The following is an 18,776-nucleotide window of genomic DNA, read 5'->3' as shown; positions in this document are numbered from 1 at the left end:
TGCCTCAGCCTCCCGAGTAGCTGGGACTACAGATGCCTGCCACCACGCCCGGCTAATTTTTTTGTATTTTTAGTAGAGACAGGGTTTCGCCGTGTTAGCCAAGATGGTCTCAATCTCCTGACGTGATCTGCCCGCCTTGGCCTCCCAAAGTGCTGGGATTACAGGCGTGAGCCACCGCGCCCAGCCAACAAATATAACTTCTTAGTATTTTTCAGTCATCTGTTTTTTTTGCTTATATGCATGTTATAATTTATGATTTTGCATGTACTCAGGAATTAGTATAGTATTCATAGCAGTTATATATGTATGATAGTTAAGGAACATTTTGTAATATTCATATGACACTTTATGTATATGTAGGTCTAGTTCTAACATGTAACAATACCAATATAATTTTGTGCAGTAACAATTTAATTTCTCTTAATGCTACTTTGTTACTAAACTTGAACATTATATGCAAACACTTTTGGTATACTTTCTAAACTTAAGTATTGTTTTTTTAGATTTCAGTTGCTGTTCCCAACTGAAACTTCAGCCTAGTGAAGTTTCTCCAAATTTAGATTAATAAAAAACTTTTAAAACTACATGACTCAAGAAAAGGTTTCTAATTTGGCATGAATAATAATGGAACAAAATTATGTAAAACCTTAATTATAACAACATAATGAAACAAAAATATTTTATTGATTAGAAATAGAATATTTAGTATTCCACGTATCTTTATTCTATTATTCTAATACTGCAAGCTCTTCAGTAGGGCACCCAGTCGTGTGTAACAATAATTATATTCAATCTTTAGTATTTTGCCTACTTCCGGTTATATAGTGTAATTTTCCAGTTTTTTAAAAATTTTGTCATGAAGATATATCTGTCAAGAAGGGAAGGGAGAGCATATTTAAGAGTTTTCTAGCTTGATTTTTATAACTTTAAAATACTTAAACCCGTGGTATGTGGGTCTTCATTTGTACTCTTGCCCTTGGGCCTGCAAATGTTATAGATAGTCTGTTACTTTTGTTACATAGTATTTGGCAGACATACTAGCCAATGAAATAAGACAAGAAACAGAAATAAAAAATATAAGCATTTATAAGGTATCATTAATTGAGACAATCTGTTCTTCTACATAGCAATATCAAAAGAATCAGTATAAGAGTATGGTAATATTGGATATACAATTAATATCTAACAATCAATTTCAACTATTAGGAAAATAAATACAAAAAAGATAACACTCATAATACAAAAAATAAAAATAAAAAAAAAACTATAAAATACCCTGGAATAAACTGAACAAAAAATGTGACTTTTATGGAGAAAATTAAAATTTTCTGAAAGACTAAAACAAAATGCAAATAAATGTCAAAGTAAACCACATTCCTGGATGTGAACCCTCAACACTGTAAAAATGTAATTTCAGTCAAAATCTCAGGAGGAAGCTTTGGATAATTTAACAAATTGATTTTAATATTTATGTATATAGTGAAGATGCCCATATAGCTAATGCAGTTTTGAAGAAGATCAAATTGAGTAGATTTATCCTTTTGCATACTAACATTATAAAGCTATAGTAATTATAATGATGCTATATTGGAACAATACAATGGAAAAGAATAAAAAATATAGTAACATCTATTCACAAATAAGTACTCAGTATAGGATTGAGATAAAATCATAAATCATTGTGTAAGTGTTCAAAAATAAATTCCAGATGGATTGAAAACCAAAAATGTGGTAAGTAAAATTGTACACTATTAAAAGAGAAAAAATAGTAAAACTGAAAATCAATTACTTGAGCATCAATTGGAAGGAAATAAAACTAAAGAAAGTGGTAGGAAGGAAATAAAACAAAAGAAAGTGGTAGGAAGGAAATAAATTAAAAGAAGTGGTAGGAAAGAAAATTATACCAAAATTGAGGAAATACAAAACAAACACAATAGAGAAAATTAACAAAACCCAAAATTGGCCTTTTGAAAAGATTAATTGATAAATTCTTACTAAAACTGATTAAGAAAAGAAAGAAGGCACAAATTACTGATACCAGAAACAAAAGGGGGACATCACTATAACGTCTACCGAATTACTAACTCTGACAACAGAAAAAAACAAAGTCTGAAGATTCCTATCTCTGGTAAGTAAATTGAGTCCACAAAGCAACCTCCATGCCCGGATGACTTCCCTTGGGAATCTTTTCACATGTTAAGATAGAAACAATGTCAGTCTTAGGTTGACTTTTCCCAGAAAACAGAAAAAGAACATTTAATATATTGATTTTCTATGTCTGCTTTAACAAATTACCATAAACTGGATGACTTAAAACAACAGAAATTTATTCTTTCTCAGTTCTGGAGATCAGAGTCTGAATTCAAAGTGTGAGCCTGGTTATGCCCCCTCTGAAGGCTCTAGGGGAGAATCCATTCTTTGCCTCTCCCAGCTTCTTTTGGCTGTATCACTCATCAGTCAGGGCCTTTGTGGTCACATGGCCTCCTTCTCTTCTCAAGATCCCTAACTTAATTACCTTTGCACAACCCTTTTTCCAAATAAGGTAATATTCACAGGTTCTGTTGATTAGGTCTCAAATACATCTTTATTTGGTGGTGATGGGGCACGTATCATTCAACCCACTACATTTTCTAATTCATTTTATGAGACTAGGATAATTCTGGTATCAAAACCTACCAGGACATTATAAGAAAGGAAATACACAAACAAGCCTTTCTTGTGAACATAATGCAGAAATCCTGAAGAAGATACAGTAACATCAGTTAACTAGAACTGATAGACATTTGTAGAATGCTTTAAACAACAACAACAAAATACACATTCCTCTTAAAGTTATATGGAACATTCACCAAAACAGACCACATTCTAGGTCATAAAACGCTCAACTCATTTAAAAGAATAGCATGCAAAGTGTTCTTACAGACCACAATGAGTTAAACCAGAAATCAGCAACAGAAAGCCAAAAATTCCCCAAATATTTGGAGATTAAACAACACATTTCTGAATAATACATGGGTCAAAGAAAAGGTCTTAAGAGGAAAGCAAAAATATTTTAAAATGAGAATGAAAATACGACTTACCAAACTTTGTAGGAAGCAGTGCTTAGAGGGAGATTTACTGAATTGAATGAATACATTAGCAAAAATAAAGATCTAAGATCAAGAATCTGGCCAGGTGTGGTGGCTCATGCCTGTAGTCCTAGCACTTTGGGAGGCCGAGATGGGTGAATCACCTGAGGTCAGGAGTTCGAGACCAGCCTGGTCAACATGGTGAAACCCTGTCCCTACTAAAAATACAAAATTAGCCGGGTGTGGTGGTGTGTGCCTGTTATCCCAGCCACTTGGGAGGGTGAGGCAGGAGAATCACTTGAACCTGGGAGGCGGAGGTTGCAGTGAGCTGAGATCGTGCCATTACACTCCAGTCTGGGCAACAAGAGTGAAACTCCATCTCACAAAAAAATATAAAAGTAAAATCAAGAATCTAAGCTTCCATTTTAGGAAATTAGAGAAAAAAGGGCAATGGAAGTCTAAAGCAAGCTAAAGAAATGAAATAATGGGCTGAGGCGGGAGGATTGCCTGAGATCATGAGTTCAAGACCAAGCAAGCATAGTGAGACCCCATCTCTATCAAGAAAAAAAAAAAAAAAATTAGCTGGGCGTGGTGGCCTGTGCCTGTAGTCCTAACTACTCAGGAGGATCCCTGGACCCCAGGATTTCAAGGTTACAGTGAGCTATGATCACCCCACTGCGCTCCATCTTGGGTGACATAGCGAGACCCTGTCTCTAAAAATAAATAAATAAATAAGCTTTAAAAATAAAAAAGGAAGAGTAGAAATCAAAGAAATTAAGAACAATGGAGAAAGTAAGTGAAACCAAAACTGGTTCTTTGAAATGTTCAGTAAAATTGCTAAACCTTTAGCCAGACTAACCAAGATAAAAGAAGAACTGAAGTACCAAGATCAGAAATGAAAGGGATCGTTGTTACATGGACATTAAAAGGATAATAAAGGAATATTAACAACTCTCTGTTCACATAAAAAAAATTTGTGGTTACATAGGAAACATATACATTTATGGGGTATATGAGATACCTTGATACAGGCATCCAATGTATAATAATCATATCAGGGTAAATGGGGATATCTATCCCTTCAAGCATTTATCCTTTGTGTTACAAACCATCCAATTATACTCTTTAGTTATTTTTAATTGTAGAATTTATTATTGACTATAGTCACTCTGTTGTGCTATGAAATACTAGGTCTTATTCATTCTTTCCAACTACTTTTCTTACCCATTGACCATCCTCATGTCCCCCCCCCATCCTTCTGCCATCACCCTTCCCAGCCTCTGGCAACCATCCTTCTACTCTTTTCCCCCATGAGTTCAGTTGTTTTAATTTTTAGCCCCCACAAATAAGTGAGAACATGGGAAGTTTGTCTTTCTGTGCCTGGCTTCTTTCACTTAACATAATGATCCCCAGTTCCATCCGTGTTGTTGTAAATTACACGTTCTCATTCTTTGTATGGCTGAATGTATATATGTTGGATGTTGGATGGATATATGTTGGATGTATGGATGAATGTATCCGTTGTATATATGTCCCACATTTTCTTTATCCATTCATCTGCTGATGGATACTTAAGTTGCTTCCAAATCTTAGCTATTGTGAACAGTGCCACAACAAACATGGGAGTGCAGGTATCTCTTTGATATACTGATTTACTTTCTTTTCGGTATATACTCAGCGGTCGAATTGCTGGATCACATGGGAGCTTTGTTTTTAGTTTTTTTGAGGAACCTCCAAACTGTTCTCCATAGTAGTTGTATTAATTTACATTCCCACCAACAGTGTGTGAGGATTCCCTTTTCTCCACATCCTTGCCAGCATTCGTTATTGTCTGACTTTTGGATATAAGTCATTTTAACTGGGGTGAAATGATATCTCATTGTATTTTGATTTGCATTTCTCTGAGATCAGTGATGTTGAGCACCGTTTCATATACCTGTTTGCCATTTGTGTCTTCTTTTGAGAAATGCCTATTCAGATCTTTGGCCCATTTTTAAATTGAATTGTTAGGTTTTTTTTTTTTCCTATAGGGTTGTTTGAGCTCTTTATATATTCTGGTTACTAATCCTTTGTCAGATGTGTAGTTTGCAAATATTTTTCCCATCCTGTGGATTTTCTCTTCACTTTGTTGATTGTATCCTTCGCTGTGGAGAAGCTTTTTAACTTGATGTGATCCCTCCCATTTGTCCATTTTTGCTTTAGTTGCCTGTGCTTGTGGGATATTACTCAAGAAATGTTTGCCCAAAACAATGTCCTAGAGCATTTCCCCTGATGCTTTCACGTAATAGTTTCATAGTTAGAGGTCTTAGATTTAAGTCTTTAATCCATTTTAATTTGATTTTTGTATATGGTGAGAGATAGGGGTCTAGTTTCATTCTTCTGCATATGGATATCCAGTTTTCCCAACATTTATTGAAGAGACTGTCTTTTCCCCAGGGTATGTTTTGGGACTTTTGAGTTTATTGTAGTATGTAGTTGATATGGATTTATTTCTGGATTCTCTATCCTATTCCATATGTGTCTGTTTCTATGGCAGTACCATGCTGTTTTGATTACTATAGCTCTGTAGTATAATTTGAAGTCAGGTAATGTGATTCCTCCAGTTTTGTTCTTTTTGTTCAGGATAGCTTTGGTTATATTATGGGTCTTTTGTAATTCCATATAACTTTTAGGATTGTTTTTATTCTGTTTTTGTGGAGATTGTCATTCGTATTTTGATAGGGATTCCATTAAGTCTGTCATTTGCTTTGGGTAGTATGGACATTTTAACAATATTAATTCTCACTTAAACCCAGGAGGCAGAGGCTTCAGTGAGCTGAGATCGCACCACTGCACTTCAGCCTGGGTGACAACAAAACAAAACAATTGATTCTTCTAACCCATGGACATGGAATATCTTTCTGTTTTTTTTGTGTGTGTTCTTTTTAATTTCTTTCATTAGTGTTTTATATTTTTATTGTAGAGATCTTTCACTTCTTTGCTTGATTCCTTATTTAATGTTACTTAATTTTATTTGTGACTGTTGTAAATGGGATTACTTTTTAAATTTCTTTTTCATATTGTTCACTGTTGGCGTATAGAAATGCTACTGATTTTTGTATGTTGATTTTGTATCCTGCAACTTTATTGAATTTGTTTATCAGTTCTAATCATTTTTTTTGGTGGAATGTTTAGGTTTTCCCAAATTTAAGATCATATCATTATCAAGCAAGGATAATGTGACTTCTTCCTTTCAAATTTGGATGCCCTTTATTTCTTTCCCCTATCTGTTGCTCTATCTAGGACTTCCAGTACTGTGCTGAATAACAGTGGTGAAAATGGTCATCCTTGATCTTAGAGGAAAGGCTTTCAGTTTTTCTCTATTCTGTATGATACTAGCTGTAGGTCTGTTCTGTGTGGTTTTTATTATGTTTAGGTATGTTCCTTCTATACCCAGTTTGTTGAGGGATTTTATCACGAAGTGAGGTTGAATTTTATCCAGTGCTTTTTCAGCATTAAGTGAATTGATCATGTGGTGTTGTCCTTCATTCTGTTGATGTGATGTATCACATTGATTGATTTGCATATGTTGAACCATCCTTGCATCCCTGGGATAACTCTCACATGGTCATGATGGATGATCATTTTAATGTATTGTTGAATTTTGTTTGCTAGAATTTTGTTGAGAATTTTTGCATCAGTATTCATCAGAGATATTGGCCTGTAGTTTTCTTTTTTTGATCTTGTCTGGTTCTGGTATCAGGGTAATACTGGCCTTGTAGAATAAGTTTGGAAGTATTCCCTCCTCATCTGTTTCTTGAAATAGTTTGAGTAGGATTGGTGTTAGTTTTTCTTCAAATGTTTGGTAGAATTCAGCAGTGAAGCCGTGAAGTCCTGAGCTTTTCTTTACTTGGTGACTTTTTATTATGGCTTTGATCTCATGTTCACAAATTTGATAACTTAGATGGAAAGGACTAATTCCTTGAAAGACACAAACTACCAAAAGCTCACACAAAGAGAAGTAAACTAAGTAGGCATATATATTAAAGAAATGTAATTAATAGTTAATAACCTTCCAAAACAGAAAGCACCACCCCGGATGGTGGTTTCACTGGTGAATTCTACCAAACATTTAAGAAAGAAATGATACCAGTTCTCTATAATATTGTCCAGGAAATGGAAGCAGAAGACTTCCCTAACTCATTCTGGGAGCCCAGTGTTACCATAATACCAAGACCGGCCGGACGCGGTGGCTCAAGCCTGTAATCCCAGCTCTTTGGGAGGCCAAGATGGGCGGATCACGAGGTCGGGAGATCGAGACCATCCTGGCTAACATGGTGAAACCCCATCTCTACTAAGAAATACAAAAAACTAGCCAGGCGCAGTGGTGGGCGCCTGTAGTCCCAGCTGCTCGGGAGACTGAGGCAGGAGAATGGCATAAACCCGGGCGGCGGAGCTTGCAGTGAGCTGAGATCCGGCCACTGCACTCCAGCCCGGGCGACAGAGCGAGACTCCGTCTCAAAAAAAAAAGAAAAAAAAAAAAATACCAAGACCATATAAAATATTACAAAAAAAGGATAACTCAAGACCAACATTTTTCATAAAAATAGATGCAAAAACCTTTAACAGAATATTAGCAAGTCAAATCCAGCGATGTATAAAATAATTATATCCCACAATAAAGCAGAATTTATTTCAACTATGCAAGGATATTTTAACCTTCAAAAGTCAATGTAATCTATTACACCAAGGACTTAAAGAAAAAAAAATCCACGTGGTCACATCAGAAGGTGCAGGAAAAAATATCTTGAACAAATTGTAGGCACCCTTCATGATAAAAATAGCTCAGGGCAGACTTAGGAATACAGAAGAAACTCCCTGACTTGATAAAGGAAAACATTTCTACACAAAGACCTTTAAGCCTAACATCATACTTTTTTTTTTTTTTTTTTTTTTTTTTTTTTTTTTTTGGAGAATCAGAGTCCGCTCTGTTGCCCGGCTGGAGTGTGTTTGCAGTCCGCACGGCTAACTAGCGTCCAGGAGGATTCTCCTGGCCTCAGCGCCTCCCAGTGCTGGGATACACCGCGTCCACCTATGCTCGCTTAATTTTGTATGCAGAGGGTGATGGCGGTTTCAACACATACATTGGGCAGGCTGGTCTTCAAATTCTGACCACATGCACTCCCACCATTTTGAGCCCTCCCAGAAGTGCTGGGACTTACAGGCGTGCAGCCACCCAGTGCCTGAGACAACCATTCACTACTTAACATGCATAGAGACAAAACCTGCATGCTTCTCTCCCCTGAGAATTGGCGGAACAGAAAAAGACCATGTCCCCCATTTCACCACTCCCCCTGTTATCACAGCTCATTCGGAACTCCCTAGACTAACTGTAACTAAAAATCAAGGCAAGCAAAAATCAACAACGATCATCGGCATTGGAAAGAGATCAAAATATTGGCTTTGTCTTGCAAGCTTGACCCGGAATTGGCCCCCTCGCTCTGCCCCCCCCAAAAGACTGACCACCAAACTATTCAGCCATAATAACTACACCCTCTCCTCCTGGCCGCCCACCCGGTACAGTGGCTCCACGCCTGATCAATCCAACACTTTGGGAGACTGAGGCAGGTGGATCACCTGAGGGTCAGGAGTTCGACGCACCAGCCTGACACCAACAATGGTGAAACCCTGTCTCTACTAAAAAATACACAAAAATTCGCTGAGGCATGGTGGTGGCGCCCTGTAATCCCAGCTACTCAGCCGACGAGCTGACCGGCAGGACGCACCCACTCACTGACACTAGCGAGGCCAGAGGGCAAGAGCCAGATGCGTGCCATGCACTCGCTTTGGTGACAGAGCAAGACTCCTCGCTCCTCACATAACACATAAAACTACAAATAAATCAAACCTACCTCCTGGTAACTAATAGCAATTATCTAAGTTCATAGAATTCACGGTTTATATTATAAACACGCTCCACCACTCTCACTTTCTGATACCCACAATGACCACTCACTGGGAATCAAAATTTTAAAATAATACTGGTTTACATTAACATTAAAAAAATGAATCCTAATTATAATTCTGAAGAAAAATTTTGTAAGATCTATATGAGGAAAACTTATAAAACTCCAGTATTCCAGTGAAATAAATCAATGAATATCTTAATAAGTGAAGAGATATTACATATTCATGGATCAGAAGACTCAGTATTGCTAAAATGTTAACTTTTTTCAAGTTGATGTGTAGATTCACCAAAATCCAAATCAAAACTTTACTAAATTACTTTGTGAGCAACAGCAGCAACAGGAACTCTTATTCACTGTTGGTGAGGATTCAAAATGATACGGCCGGTTTAAAATATAGCTTCGCAGTTTCTTATAAAGCTAACCTTAAGTGTATCATTTAGTCAAACAGTCACATATTTAAGTCACAAAACTGGTTTTGTGGATGTTCGTAAACCTGCTTGGAAAAGCAAGCTAGGTGCAGTGGCTTGTGCCTGTAATCCCAGCCACACAGGAAGCTGAGGCAAGAGGATCACTTGAGGCCAGGAGTTTGAGACTGTCCTGGGTAGCATAGTAGGACCCCTGTCACTTGGGGAAAAAAAAATAGTTAATATGGAAAAGCCAAAAACTGAGAAGAACCAACACAGTACTGAAGAAGAACAAAGTCAGAGGACTGACACTATTGGACTAATTTTAAGACTTAGTATAAAGCTTCAGTAATCGAGACGTGTAGCATTGGTGAAAGAATAGATTGATGGACCAATGAAACAGAATAGAAAGCCTAAAAATACAGCCACATAGTCAACTGATATTTGACAAAGGAGCAAAAGCAAGTCAATGGAGAAAGTATACATTTTTTTTTCAACAAGTGGTGTTGGAAAATTGGACATCTATATTTAAAAAGATGAAGGTAGACACAGACCTTTCACAAAAATCAACTCAGAATGGATCATATACCTAAAAGCAAAACACAGAATTTCTAGAAGAAAGTGTAGGAGAAAATCTAGGTGACCTTGGATTTGGCAATGAGCTTTTAGATACAACACCAATAGCACTATTCATGAAAGGAAAAGTGAGTAAGTTGGACTTTATTAAAATTTAAAACATCTTTTCTGAGAAAGGCACTGTTAAGAGAATGAAAACCACAAACTGGGAGAAAATATTTGCCAAATGTGTAATAAAGGACTTGTGTGCAACATATGTAAATAACTTTTAAAACTCAACGGTGAGTAAATCAGCTGGGCTCTGGCTCACGCCTGTCATCCCAACACTTTGGGAGGCCACGGTGGGCAGATCACTTGAGGTCAGGAGTTCAAGACCAGCCTGGCCAACATGGTGAAACCCTGTCTCTACTAAAAATACAAATATTAGCTGGGTGTGGTGGCACACGCCTGTAATCCCAGCTACTGGGGAGGCTGAGCAGAGAATTGCTTGAATCCGGGAGGCAGAGGTTGCAGTGAGCTGAGATCACACCATTGCACTCCAGCCTAGGCAACACAGGGAGACTCCATCTCAACAACAAACAAACAAACAAACAAAAACAAAAAAAACAAAAAAAACCTCAATCGTGAGAAATAACTCAATTTTTTTAAATGGGCAAAATATCTGAACAGACATTTTACCAAAGAAGATATACAGATGACAAGCATAAGATGCTTAATACGATATGTCACTAGGGAATTGAAAATTAAGACAATGAGATACCACTGTATACCTGTTAGAATGGGTAAATTTCAAAAATCTAAATACAAAGTGGTGGTAAGATGCAGAGCAAGAGGAACACTTACTCACTGTTGGTGAGGATTCAAAATGGTACAGCCAGTTTCGAATATAGCTTGGCAGTTTCTTATAACGCTAACCATAAATGTATCATTTAGTCAAGCAGTCACATACCTAAGTATTTATCCAAATGAGTAGGAAATTTATATCCACACAAAAAACTACACACAAATGTTTATAGCAGAATTATTCATAATCACCCCAAGCCAGAAGCAACCAAGATGTCCTGCAATAGGTGAATGGATAAACAAACTGTTATATTCACACAATGAGATATTATTCAGCAATAAAGCACAGTAAGTTATCATGCCATGAACAGACTTGGAGGAACCTTAAATGCATATTGCTAAGTAAAAGAAGCCAGTCTGAACAGTTACATAGTGTTTGATTCCAATCATATGGCATCTGGAAAACATAAAACTATAGCGACATTAGAAAGATCAGTGGGGCTGGGCACAGTGGCTCACACCTGTAATCCCAACACTTTGGGAGGCCAAGACAGGAGGATTGCTTAAGGCCAGGAGTTCAAGACCAACCTGGGCAACATAGACCCCGTCTCTTCAAAATAATTTTTTTTCTAATTAGTTTGGCATGGTGGCGTGTGACTTTAGTCTCCCCTACTTGGGAGGCTGAGGTGGGATGATTGGTTGAGCCCAAGAGGTTGAGGCTGCAGTTAGCCATGGTCATACCACTATACTCTAGCCTAGGTGACAGTGAGACCATGTCTGGGAAGAAAAAAATCAGTAGTGGCCAAGGGTTCATGAGGAAGAGAGGAGAGATGAATAAATGAAACATGTTGACAGTAAACTAGTCTATGTGAAACTGTAATGGCAGCTACGTGACATGCATTTGGCAAAACCTCTAGAACTAACTAATACAGAGTGAACTATGTTGTAAACTATAGACCTTAGTTAATAATAATGTATCAATATTGGTTCATTAATTGTAACAAATGTACCACACTAATACAACATGTTAATGATAGGAGGAACTATGTGGGTCTGTTGGTAGGGGTGTATATGGTAACTCTCTGTACTACTTGCTCTTATTTTAAATAAAAATTTTAGGTTGGCCCTGGTGGCTCACACCTGTAATCCAAGCACTTTGGAAGGCTGAGGCAGGTGGAGCACCTGAGGACAGGAGTTCGAGACCAGCCTGACCAATATGGTGAAACCCCATCTCTACTAAGAATACAAAAATTGGCCGGATGTGGTGATGTGCACCTGTAATCCCCACTACTTGGGAGGCTGAGACAGGAGAATTGCTTGAACCCGGAGGCGGAGGTTGCAGTGGGCTGAGATCATGCCACTATACTCCAGCCTGGGCGACAGAGCAAGACTCCATCTGGAAAAAAAAAAAAAATTTTAAAGGGGAGATAAACGAATGTGAAAGGTGTTAAAATCACACGTGCACCAAATGGAAATATTTTATAGGCTGTAACAAAGGAATTATAAAATAATTGAAAGGCAGGAAAAAAAACCTATAGTAAACATCCTAATAATTGAATAGTGGCAGCTTTTTCTCTGAGATGAGAATGAGACAAAGATGTATTTCATTACCAGTTCTATTTATCATTGTACTAGAGAAAATCATAGCCACTGTAATAAGCAAAAGAAATAGAAAGTATAATTATTGGAAAGGAGGAAAGTTAGTTCATTATTCACTGGTGAATTGATGTTTTATGTAGAAAATCAGAATGAATGAACAAATTTAGAAATATTGTTGGGTACAAGGTCAGTTTATGAAAATTAACGTTATATACTAGCAACAATTAAAGAATGACATTTAAAATATTCCTTTTTTTTCAAGACAGGGTCTCATTCTGTTGCCCAGGTTCACAGCTCGCTGAAGCCTTGACCTCCCCAGGCTCTGTTGATCCTACCACCTCAGCCTCCTGAGTAGCTGGGACTATAGGCATGCGCCACCACACCTGGCTAATAATTGTATTTTTTTTGTAGCAATGGGGTTTCACCATGTTGCCCATGCTGGTCTCGAATTCCTGGGCTGGGATGATCCTCCTCCCTCAGCCTTCCAAAGTGCTGGGATTATAGGTGTGAGCCACCACGTGCTGCCAAAAAATATTCCATTTTAATAAGAAGAACATCAAATAACCAGGAAAAAAATCTAAAGATAAGCAAGATATCTATGTGGAAAACTACAAAAATTACTGTGAGAAATTAAAGAAATCCTAAATAAATTTTGGAATGGATCGTGTTTCTGGATTGGAAAATTTAATATTGTAAAAATCTCAATTGTTCCCAAATTTTCTGTAAATTCAATGCAGTCCCAGTAACAATTTTAGAAAGTTTTCTTGTGGAAGTTGATATGCTGATTTTGAAACTTAATAGGAAATTCTGAGAATCAAGAATAAGTAAGATAATCTTGATGAAGAAGAACAAAGTTGAAGGACTTATGTTACCAGACATTGTGACTTATTATTAAAGCTTCATAAAATCAGCCTTATTGGCACAAAGACAAACAGACTAATGGAGCAGAATACAAAGTCCAAAAGTACATCCAATCCCTTGCTCCCCTGTGTATATTTATAACCAGGTGCTATTGCAGTGCTTGCCTTGTAAAGTTGAGGCTATCACATTTGAGATAAGGAAGCACTTTCTAGGAAAGAATGTTTTGGAGGGGTCAGAACTCAGTTTGCCACTCGTGTCGCTATCTGCGTTTCTGTTGCCAGTATCCCAGGCTTTGTAATTGAGGGCATTAGTTTTACTTATTGAAACATGAGTCAGGAATTGACTTTGGCCGTCAGTGTGGTAGTTTGGAGTATCGCCATGCCTATTTGTGCAAATTCAACTACTTTCAGTTTAAAAGGTTGGGGAGAGAGGGGAAATAATGTAAATACTTTAGGCAATCTATTTTTTCATTCAGTAATCATAAAACTAGTAAGCATGAGATGAGAAATGTGAATTCCTGTTCCATGTGTTGGTTCCTGCGTGTGTCTCAACGTGTGAACTCTTGCCTCACTTGTGAATGAAGCAGGAGTCCAGTTTGTTCCAAGCAACATACTCACTAAACGAAAACTACTTCATCTGTTATTATCAGTTAAGAAATAGCACTGTTGACCTAAATAAGGAAACTGAGGTAAAATTAATCTAGAGAGTTTATTTGGGGCAAGTTTGAGATTGCAGCTCAGGAAACACTGGGAAGTGATCCCGAGAAAAAAGGAGTTGCTTGAGTTTTGTTTTGTTTGTTTTGTTTCTGTTTTGTTTTGTTTTTTTTTTTTTGAGATGAGTCTCTGTTGCCCAGGCTGGAGTGTAGTGGCATGATCCCGGCCCACTGCAACCTCCCCTTCCCGGGTTCAAGCGATTCTTCTGCCTCAGCCTCCTGAGTAGCTGGGACTACAGGCGCACACCACCACGCTCAGCTAATTTTTATATTTTTAATAGAGATGGGGTTTCACCATGTTGACCAGGATGGTCTCGATCTCTTGACCTTGTGATCTACCTGCCTCAGCTTCCCGAAGTGCTAGGATTACAGGTGTGAGCCACCGCACCTGGCCTGCTCGAATTTTTAAAGAAAACAGGATGAATCAGGAGAGGGGCGATTACAAAATTATTTTGGGAACTCTTAGCGGTTTCCAGAAGTAACATTAATTAGTGATTGGTTGTACACTGTTGAACTATAGGGTAGGAGGAGTTAGAGTATCCAGCTTATGGCATTGTTAGGTTACTTTATAGCTTACTTGTGTCAGTCACTTTGGAGCCCACATAGCGGCTCATATCTCTTAGATTAAGTTTCTTTCTTAGGATCTAGCCCAATCCTGAGGGAAAAACAGCTGTGTTAAGCTTTCCAAAGCAGTATATGTAGTGGTCATGGCTTGTGCTCTTGAGCCAGACTACCTGGATTCAAATCCTAGTTCCACTTTTACTATCAGCGTGCCCTGGGCACGTTACTTAACCTCTGTGTTCAGTGTCCTTATCTGTAAAATGGAGATAGTAATAGCACAACACCTCATAGCGGTGTTGTGCCAATTAAATGACTCGCATGTAAACCATGGTTGGCACATAGTTGATGCATAATCAGTGTTGACTATTTTTGTTATTACCAGTATTGTTATTACTGAGACATGATAAAGGTGGTATGCTCTTAAGGGATTTTCAAGGGAAACAGCTAACTCTTTTTTTTTTTTTTTACCTTTGGCATTTTAGAACCCAATCCCTGCATGAAATGTGATTCTGCTCTACTAGGCTAGTTTCTCTGTTTGGTGCTTGTTTTCTGTAGGGAGCTGACAATCAGATGTGGCTAGCTGTGGGATGGTCGTATGTCACAGAATACAGCTATTAGGGCAGGAGAGCCTTTGGGTTGAGCACTGTGGATGTGTAGATATCCTGAAATACTTGGATGTATATGTTTAAGTACACATATTTTAGCCACCAGCATTTTCCTTTTTTTTTTTTTTTTTTTTTTTTTGAGACGGAGTCTCACTCTGTCGCCCAAGCTGGAGTGCAGTGGCCAGATCTCAGCTCACTGCAAGCTCCGCCTCCCGGGTTCACGCCATTCTCCTGCCTCAGCCTCCCGAGTAGCTGGGACTACAGGCGCCCGCCACCTCGCCCGGCTAGTTTTTTGTATTTTTTAGTAGAGACGGGGTTTCACCGTGTTAGCCAGGATGGTCTCGATCTCCTCACCTTGTGATCCGCCCGCCTCGGCCTCCCAAAGTGCTGGGATTACAGGCTTGAGCCACCGCGCCCGGCCGGCACCAGCATTTTTCTATGTACAAAGATCCCCTGACACTTTTAAAGTCAATGTAACCCTTATTATGCTTCTATCCTTTGCTTTTCACTAGAGAATGATTGTAGCCTGTATTGTAGGATGGCATCTCTACAGTCAGTATCCCATGGTACTGCAAGTGGGTGCATTATTGTAGGGTACAACACTTTGATGTTTTATGATTCTACTCTCCTTCCCTGAGGCCATGGATTTTTATCTCACCACTGATTGTTAGCTTTAAAGAATTTTGAGGAATATTATAGGTAGCTGTTTGCCATCTTACCACTCTCCCCTTCCACACTCAGAGGCACAGACTCTCATATTTACTTTCCAGGACTCTCAGAACTGAAGCACTATTCTTGTTCCTGACTTCAACCCTATCCATCCTTCTCACAGAAAAGCTGCCCTTTGTTTTCAGCTGTCACTCTGCAGTGCTGAGGCGCACATGGCTGTTTGCTCACGTACTATCAGCAGCAGCTCCTCTCCTTGACTGCCAGAATGTCGAGGCTTCACTCAGACCCCTGCCATGCTGGCAGCTACTGCTTCCTCTAAGGCATTACTGATGCCAACCAAGATTTTGTTTGCTTCTGTCTGCTTTTCTTTCCCCCTCATCTTTCCTGTGTTCTCTGGCTCCTTGGCTTTTGCTTAGGAAAAACTGAGCATTTATAGACTTTGCCAACTAATGAGCTCCATCTTTCTGCCAGGCGAACAAATACTTCAAACCAAATGGGTTTTGTCATCAAGCTTTTTTTTTGACAATGTTGTTTGAGGCTCAGGCATCTGAGCCTGTTCAGTGCATCTACCACCAAAAGAGGGCTTCTGCTAGAGCAGTGGTCTTCAAATAGAACCAATTATGGTCTTTCCTGTGTCCATTTCTTATAACAAGGGAAATATAAGCTTAATGAGTTCTAAGGTAATTTGTATTGTGTGTCCAAAACAGCTTCTGAACATGCAAGCATTTAATATTTCACTGTAGTGATGTACAGTTATAGTGCACTTGTATATTGCACATTGAGGAATCTTGAAAAAACTTATGTATCCTGGTGGCAGATAAGATTTTTTCTTTCAACTTATAATTATCCTGAAATGTTAACACCATCTCGTTTTTGTGTTTTTTTCCTCTCTCTGTAGAATATTTTCCTTCTTGGATATAGTAACTTTGTGCCGATGTGCACAGATTTCCAAGGTAGAGTATTCACCAGATTTTTAATCAATAAATATCAAGTTTCATTAGAATGAGTTTCAGTTCAAATTACTGAAAATTAAAATTTTATTATCTTTTATACTTAATATAACACAATGGTATAATTTTGCATTTGACTGTTGACTTAATATACATCAAAAGTAGAGGTTTGGAAATAAAGGTGAATCAAGACTTTAAGAGTCTCAATAAATGTGTTTCTTTCACCCCCAATCCCTCTTCCTTTACCTCCCACCTTCCAGGCTTGGAACATCTTAGCCCTGGATGGAAGCAACTGGCAAAGAATAGATCTTTTAACTTTCAAACAGATGTAGAGGTAAGTTAGCTTTGGTTTAGACAGAAAACTTTTAAAAGACGAGTAACTGTTTCCTCTTTCCTGCCTTTTATTTTACTGCATTTAGATCTAATATTAAAGTGCCGAGGTAGAACAGAAAGAAGAAAAGCTGGAAGGGATTTGCATACATCAAAACAAAACCCTGCTTGCATTTTAAATTGTATCAGTAACAGATTGTTTTTCTCTCGTTTATGTTTATAGTCTGAGTTTTACTACTCAGCTTTCTAAAGCCACACACCTGCATCATTATCACCTGGTTCAATGCTTTAACCTTAGGAGACTTAACAAATACTTATTGACCTAAAAAATCCACTGAGAAGTCTAATTCAGTGTCAAAAATGGAGAAATGGCAGAAGCACAGGCCCAAGAGTGAGGCTGGAGATCTAAAGTGTCACCCCAGCTCAGCCACTGAAGTCGTATAATCTCTCAGTACTTCTGTTTTATTATCTATAAAATAAAGAAGTAAAGTAATAGTTAAGTCTTATGCAATTCCAAGATTCTGATATATTTATCTGTAAATATGTAAATATCTCCATTTAAGCATGGCAAACCTGATGAAATGAGCAAAGTTTATTTTAGAGCAACTTTGATACTCAATACTAAATTTCTAACCAAAAGAAAATTAAGGCAGGTAATAATAAAGAGCGTTGTACTTAGGGTTTGTCTCAAGCGCTGGGGCAGGTAATAATAAAGAGCGTTGCACTTAGGGTTTGTCTCAAGCGCTGGGGCAGGTAATAATAAAGAGCGTTGCACTTAGGGTTTGTCTCAAGCGCTGGGGCAGGTAATAATAAAGAGCGTTGCACTTAGGGTTTGTCTCAAGCGCTGGGGCAGGTAATAATAAAGAGCGTTGCACTTAGGGTTTGTCTCAAGCGCTGGGGCAGGTAATAATAAAGAGCGTTGCACTTAGGGTTTGTCTCAAGCGCTGGGGCAGGTAATAATAAAGAGCGTTGCACTTAGGGTTTGTCTCAAGCGCTGGGGCAGGTAATAATAAAGAGCGTTGCACTTAGGGTTTGTCTCAAGCGCTGGGGCAGGTAATAATAAAGAGCGTTGCACTTAGGGTTTGTCTCAAGCGCTGGGGCAGGTAATAATAAAGAGCGTTGCACTTAGGGTTTGTCTCAAGCGCTGGGGCAGGTAATAATAAAGAGCGTTGCACTTAGGGTTTGTCTCAAGCGCTGGGGCAGGTAATAATAAAGAGCGTTGCACTTAGGGTTTGTCTCAAGCGCTGGGGCAGGTAATAATAAAGAGCGTTGCACTTAGGGTTTGTCTCAAGCGCTGGGGCAGGTAATAATAAAGAGCGTTGCACTTAGGGTTTGTCTCAAGCGCTGGGGCAGGTAATAATAAAGAGCGTTGTACTTAGGGTTTGTCTCAAGCGCTGGGGCAGGTAATAATAAAGAGCATTGTACTTAGGGTTTGTCTCAAGCGCTGGTTTGAGGGTCTTGAGATTCTGAAGTTTCTTTTCTACCTAATGTAAAACCTAATGTATTTCCAGTTTAGCAAACTTACAGTAGTGGAAATGCATTTTAATTTAGTTACTCACACAGTATGTTTGCCATGTGTTTTTACCAAGATGTATTTATTGGTTTTTTTGTTTTTTTGTTTGGATAAGGAAATGCATGTGTTTAACAGTAGGACTGAGCTAAGCAATTTCCTGCTAGCTGCTTAACCTGGTTTGACCTAGACAAACTAAT

The 18,776-nt window shown here is 38.3% G+C and overlaps 1 protein-coding gene across 1 annotated transcript in view; it reads left to right on the top strand.

The window, feature by feature from the left end:
* Nucleotides 1–18,776, top strand: part of FBXL2 (F-box and leucine rich repeat protein 2) — a 96,063-nt gene that overhangs the window by 50,009 nt on the left and 27,278 nt on the right. Inside the window, 3 exon segments of the mRNA XM_017892933.1 lie at nt 16,685–16,739; nt 16,997–17,042; nt 17,045–17,070. Of these exon segments, the coding sequence (XP_017748422.1) occupies nt 16,685–16,739; nt 16,997–17,042; nt 17,045–17,070 (127 nt within the window).

Source organism: Rhinopithecus bieti, unplaced genomic scaffold (genome assembly GCF_001698545.2).
Source record: "Rhinopithecus bieti isolate Rb0 unplaced genomic scaffold, ASM169854v2 scaffold_22039, whole genome shotgun sequence".
Lineage (NCBI taxonomy): Eukaryota > Metazoa > Chordata > Mammalia > Primates > Cercopithecidae > Rhinopithecus > Rhinopithecus bieti.
This window is presented reverse-complemented; position numbering and strand designations above follow the sequence as displayed.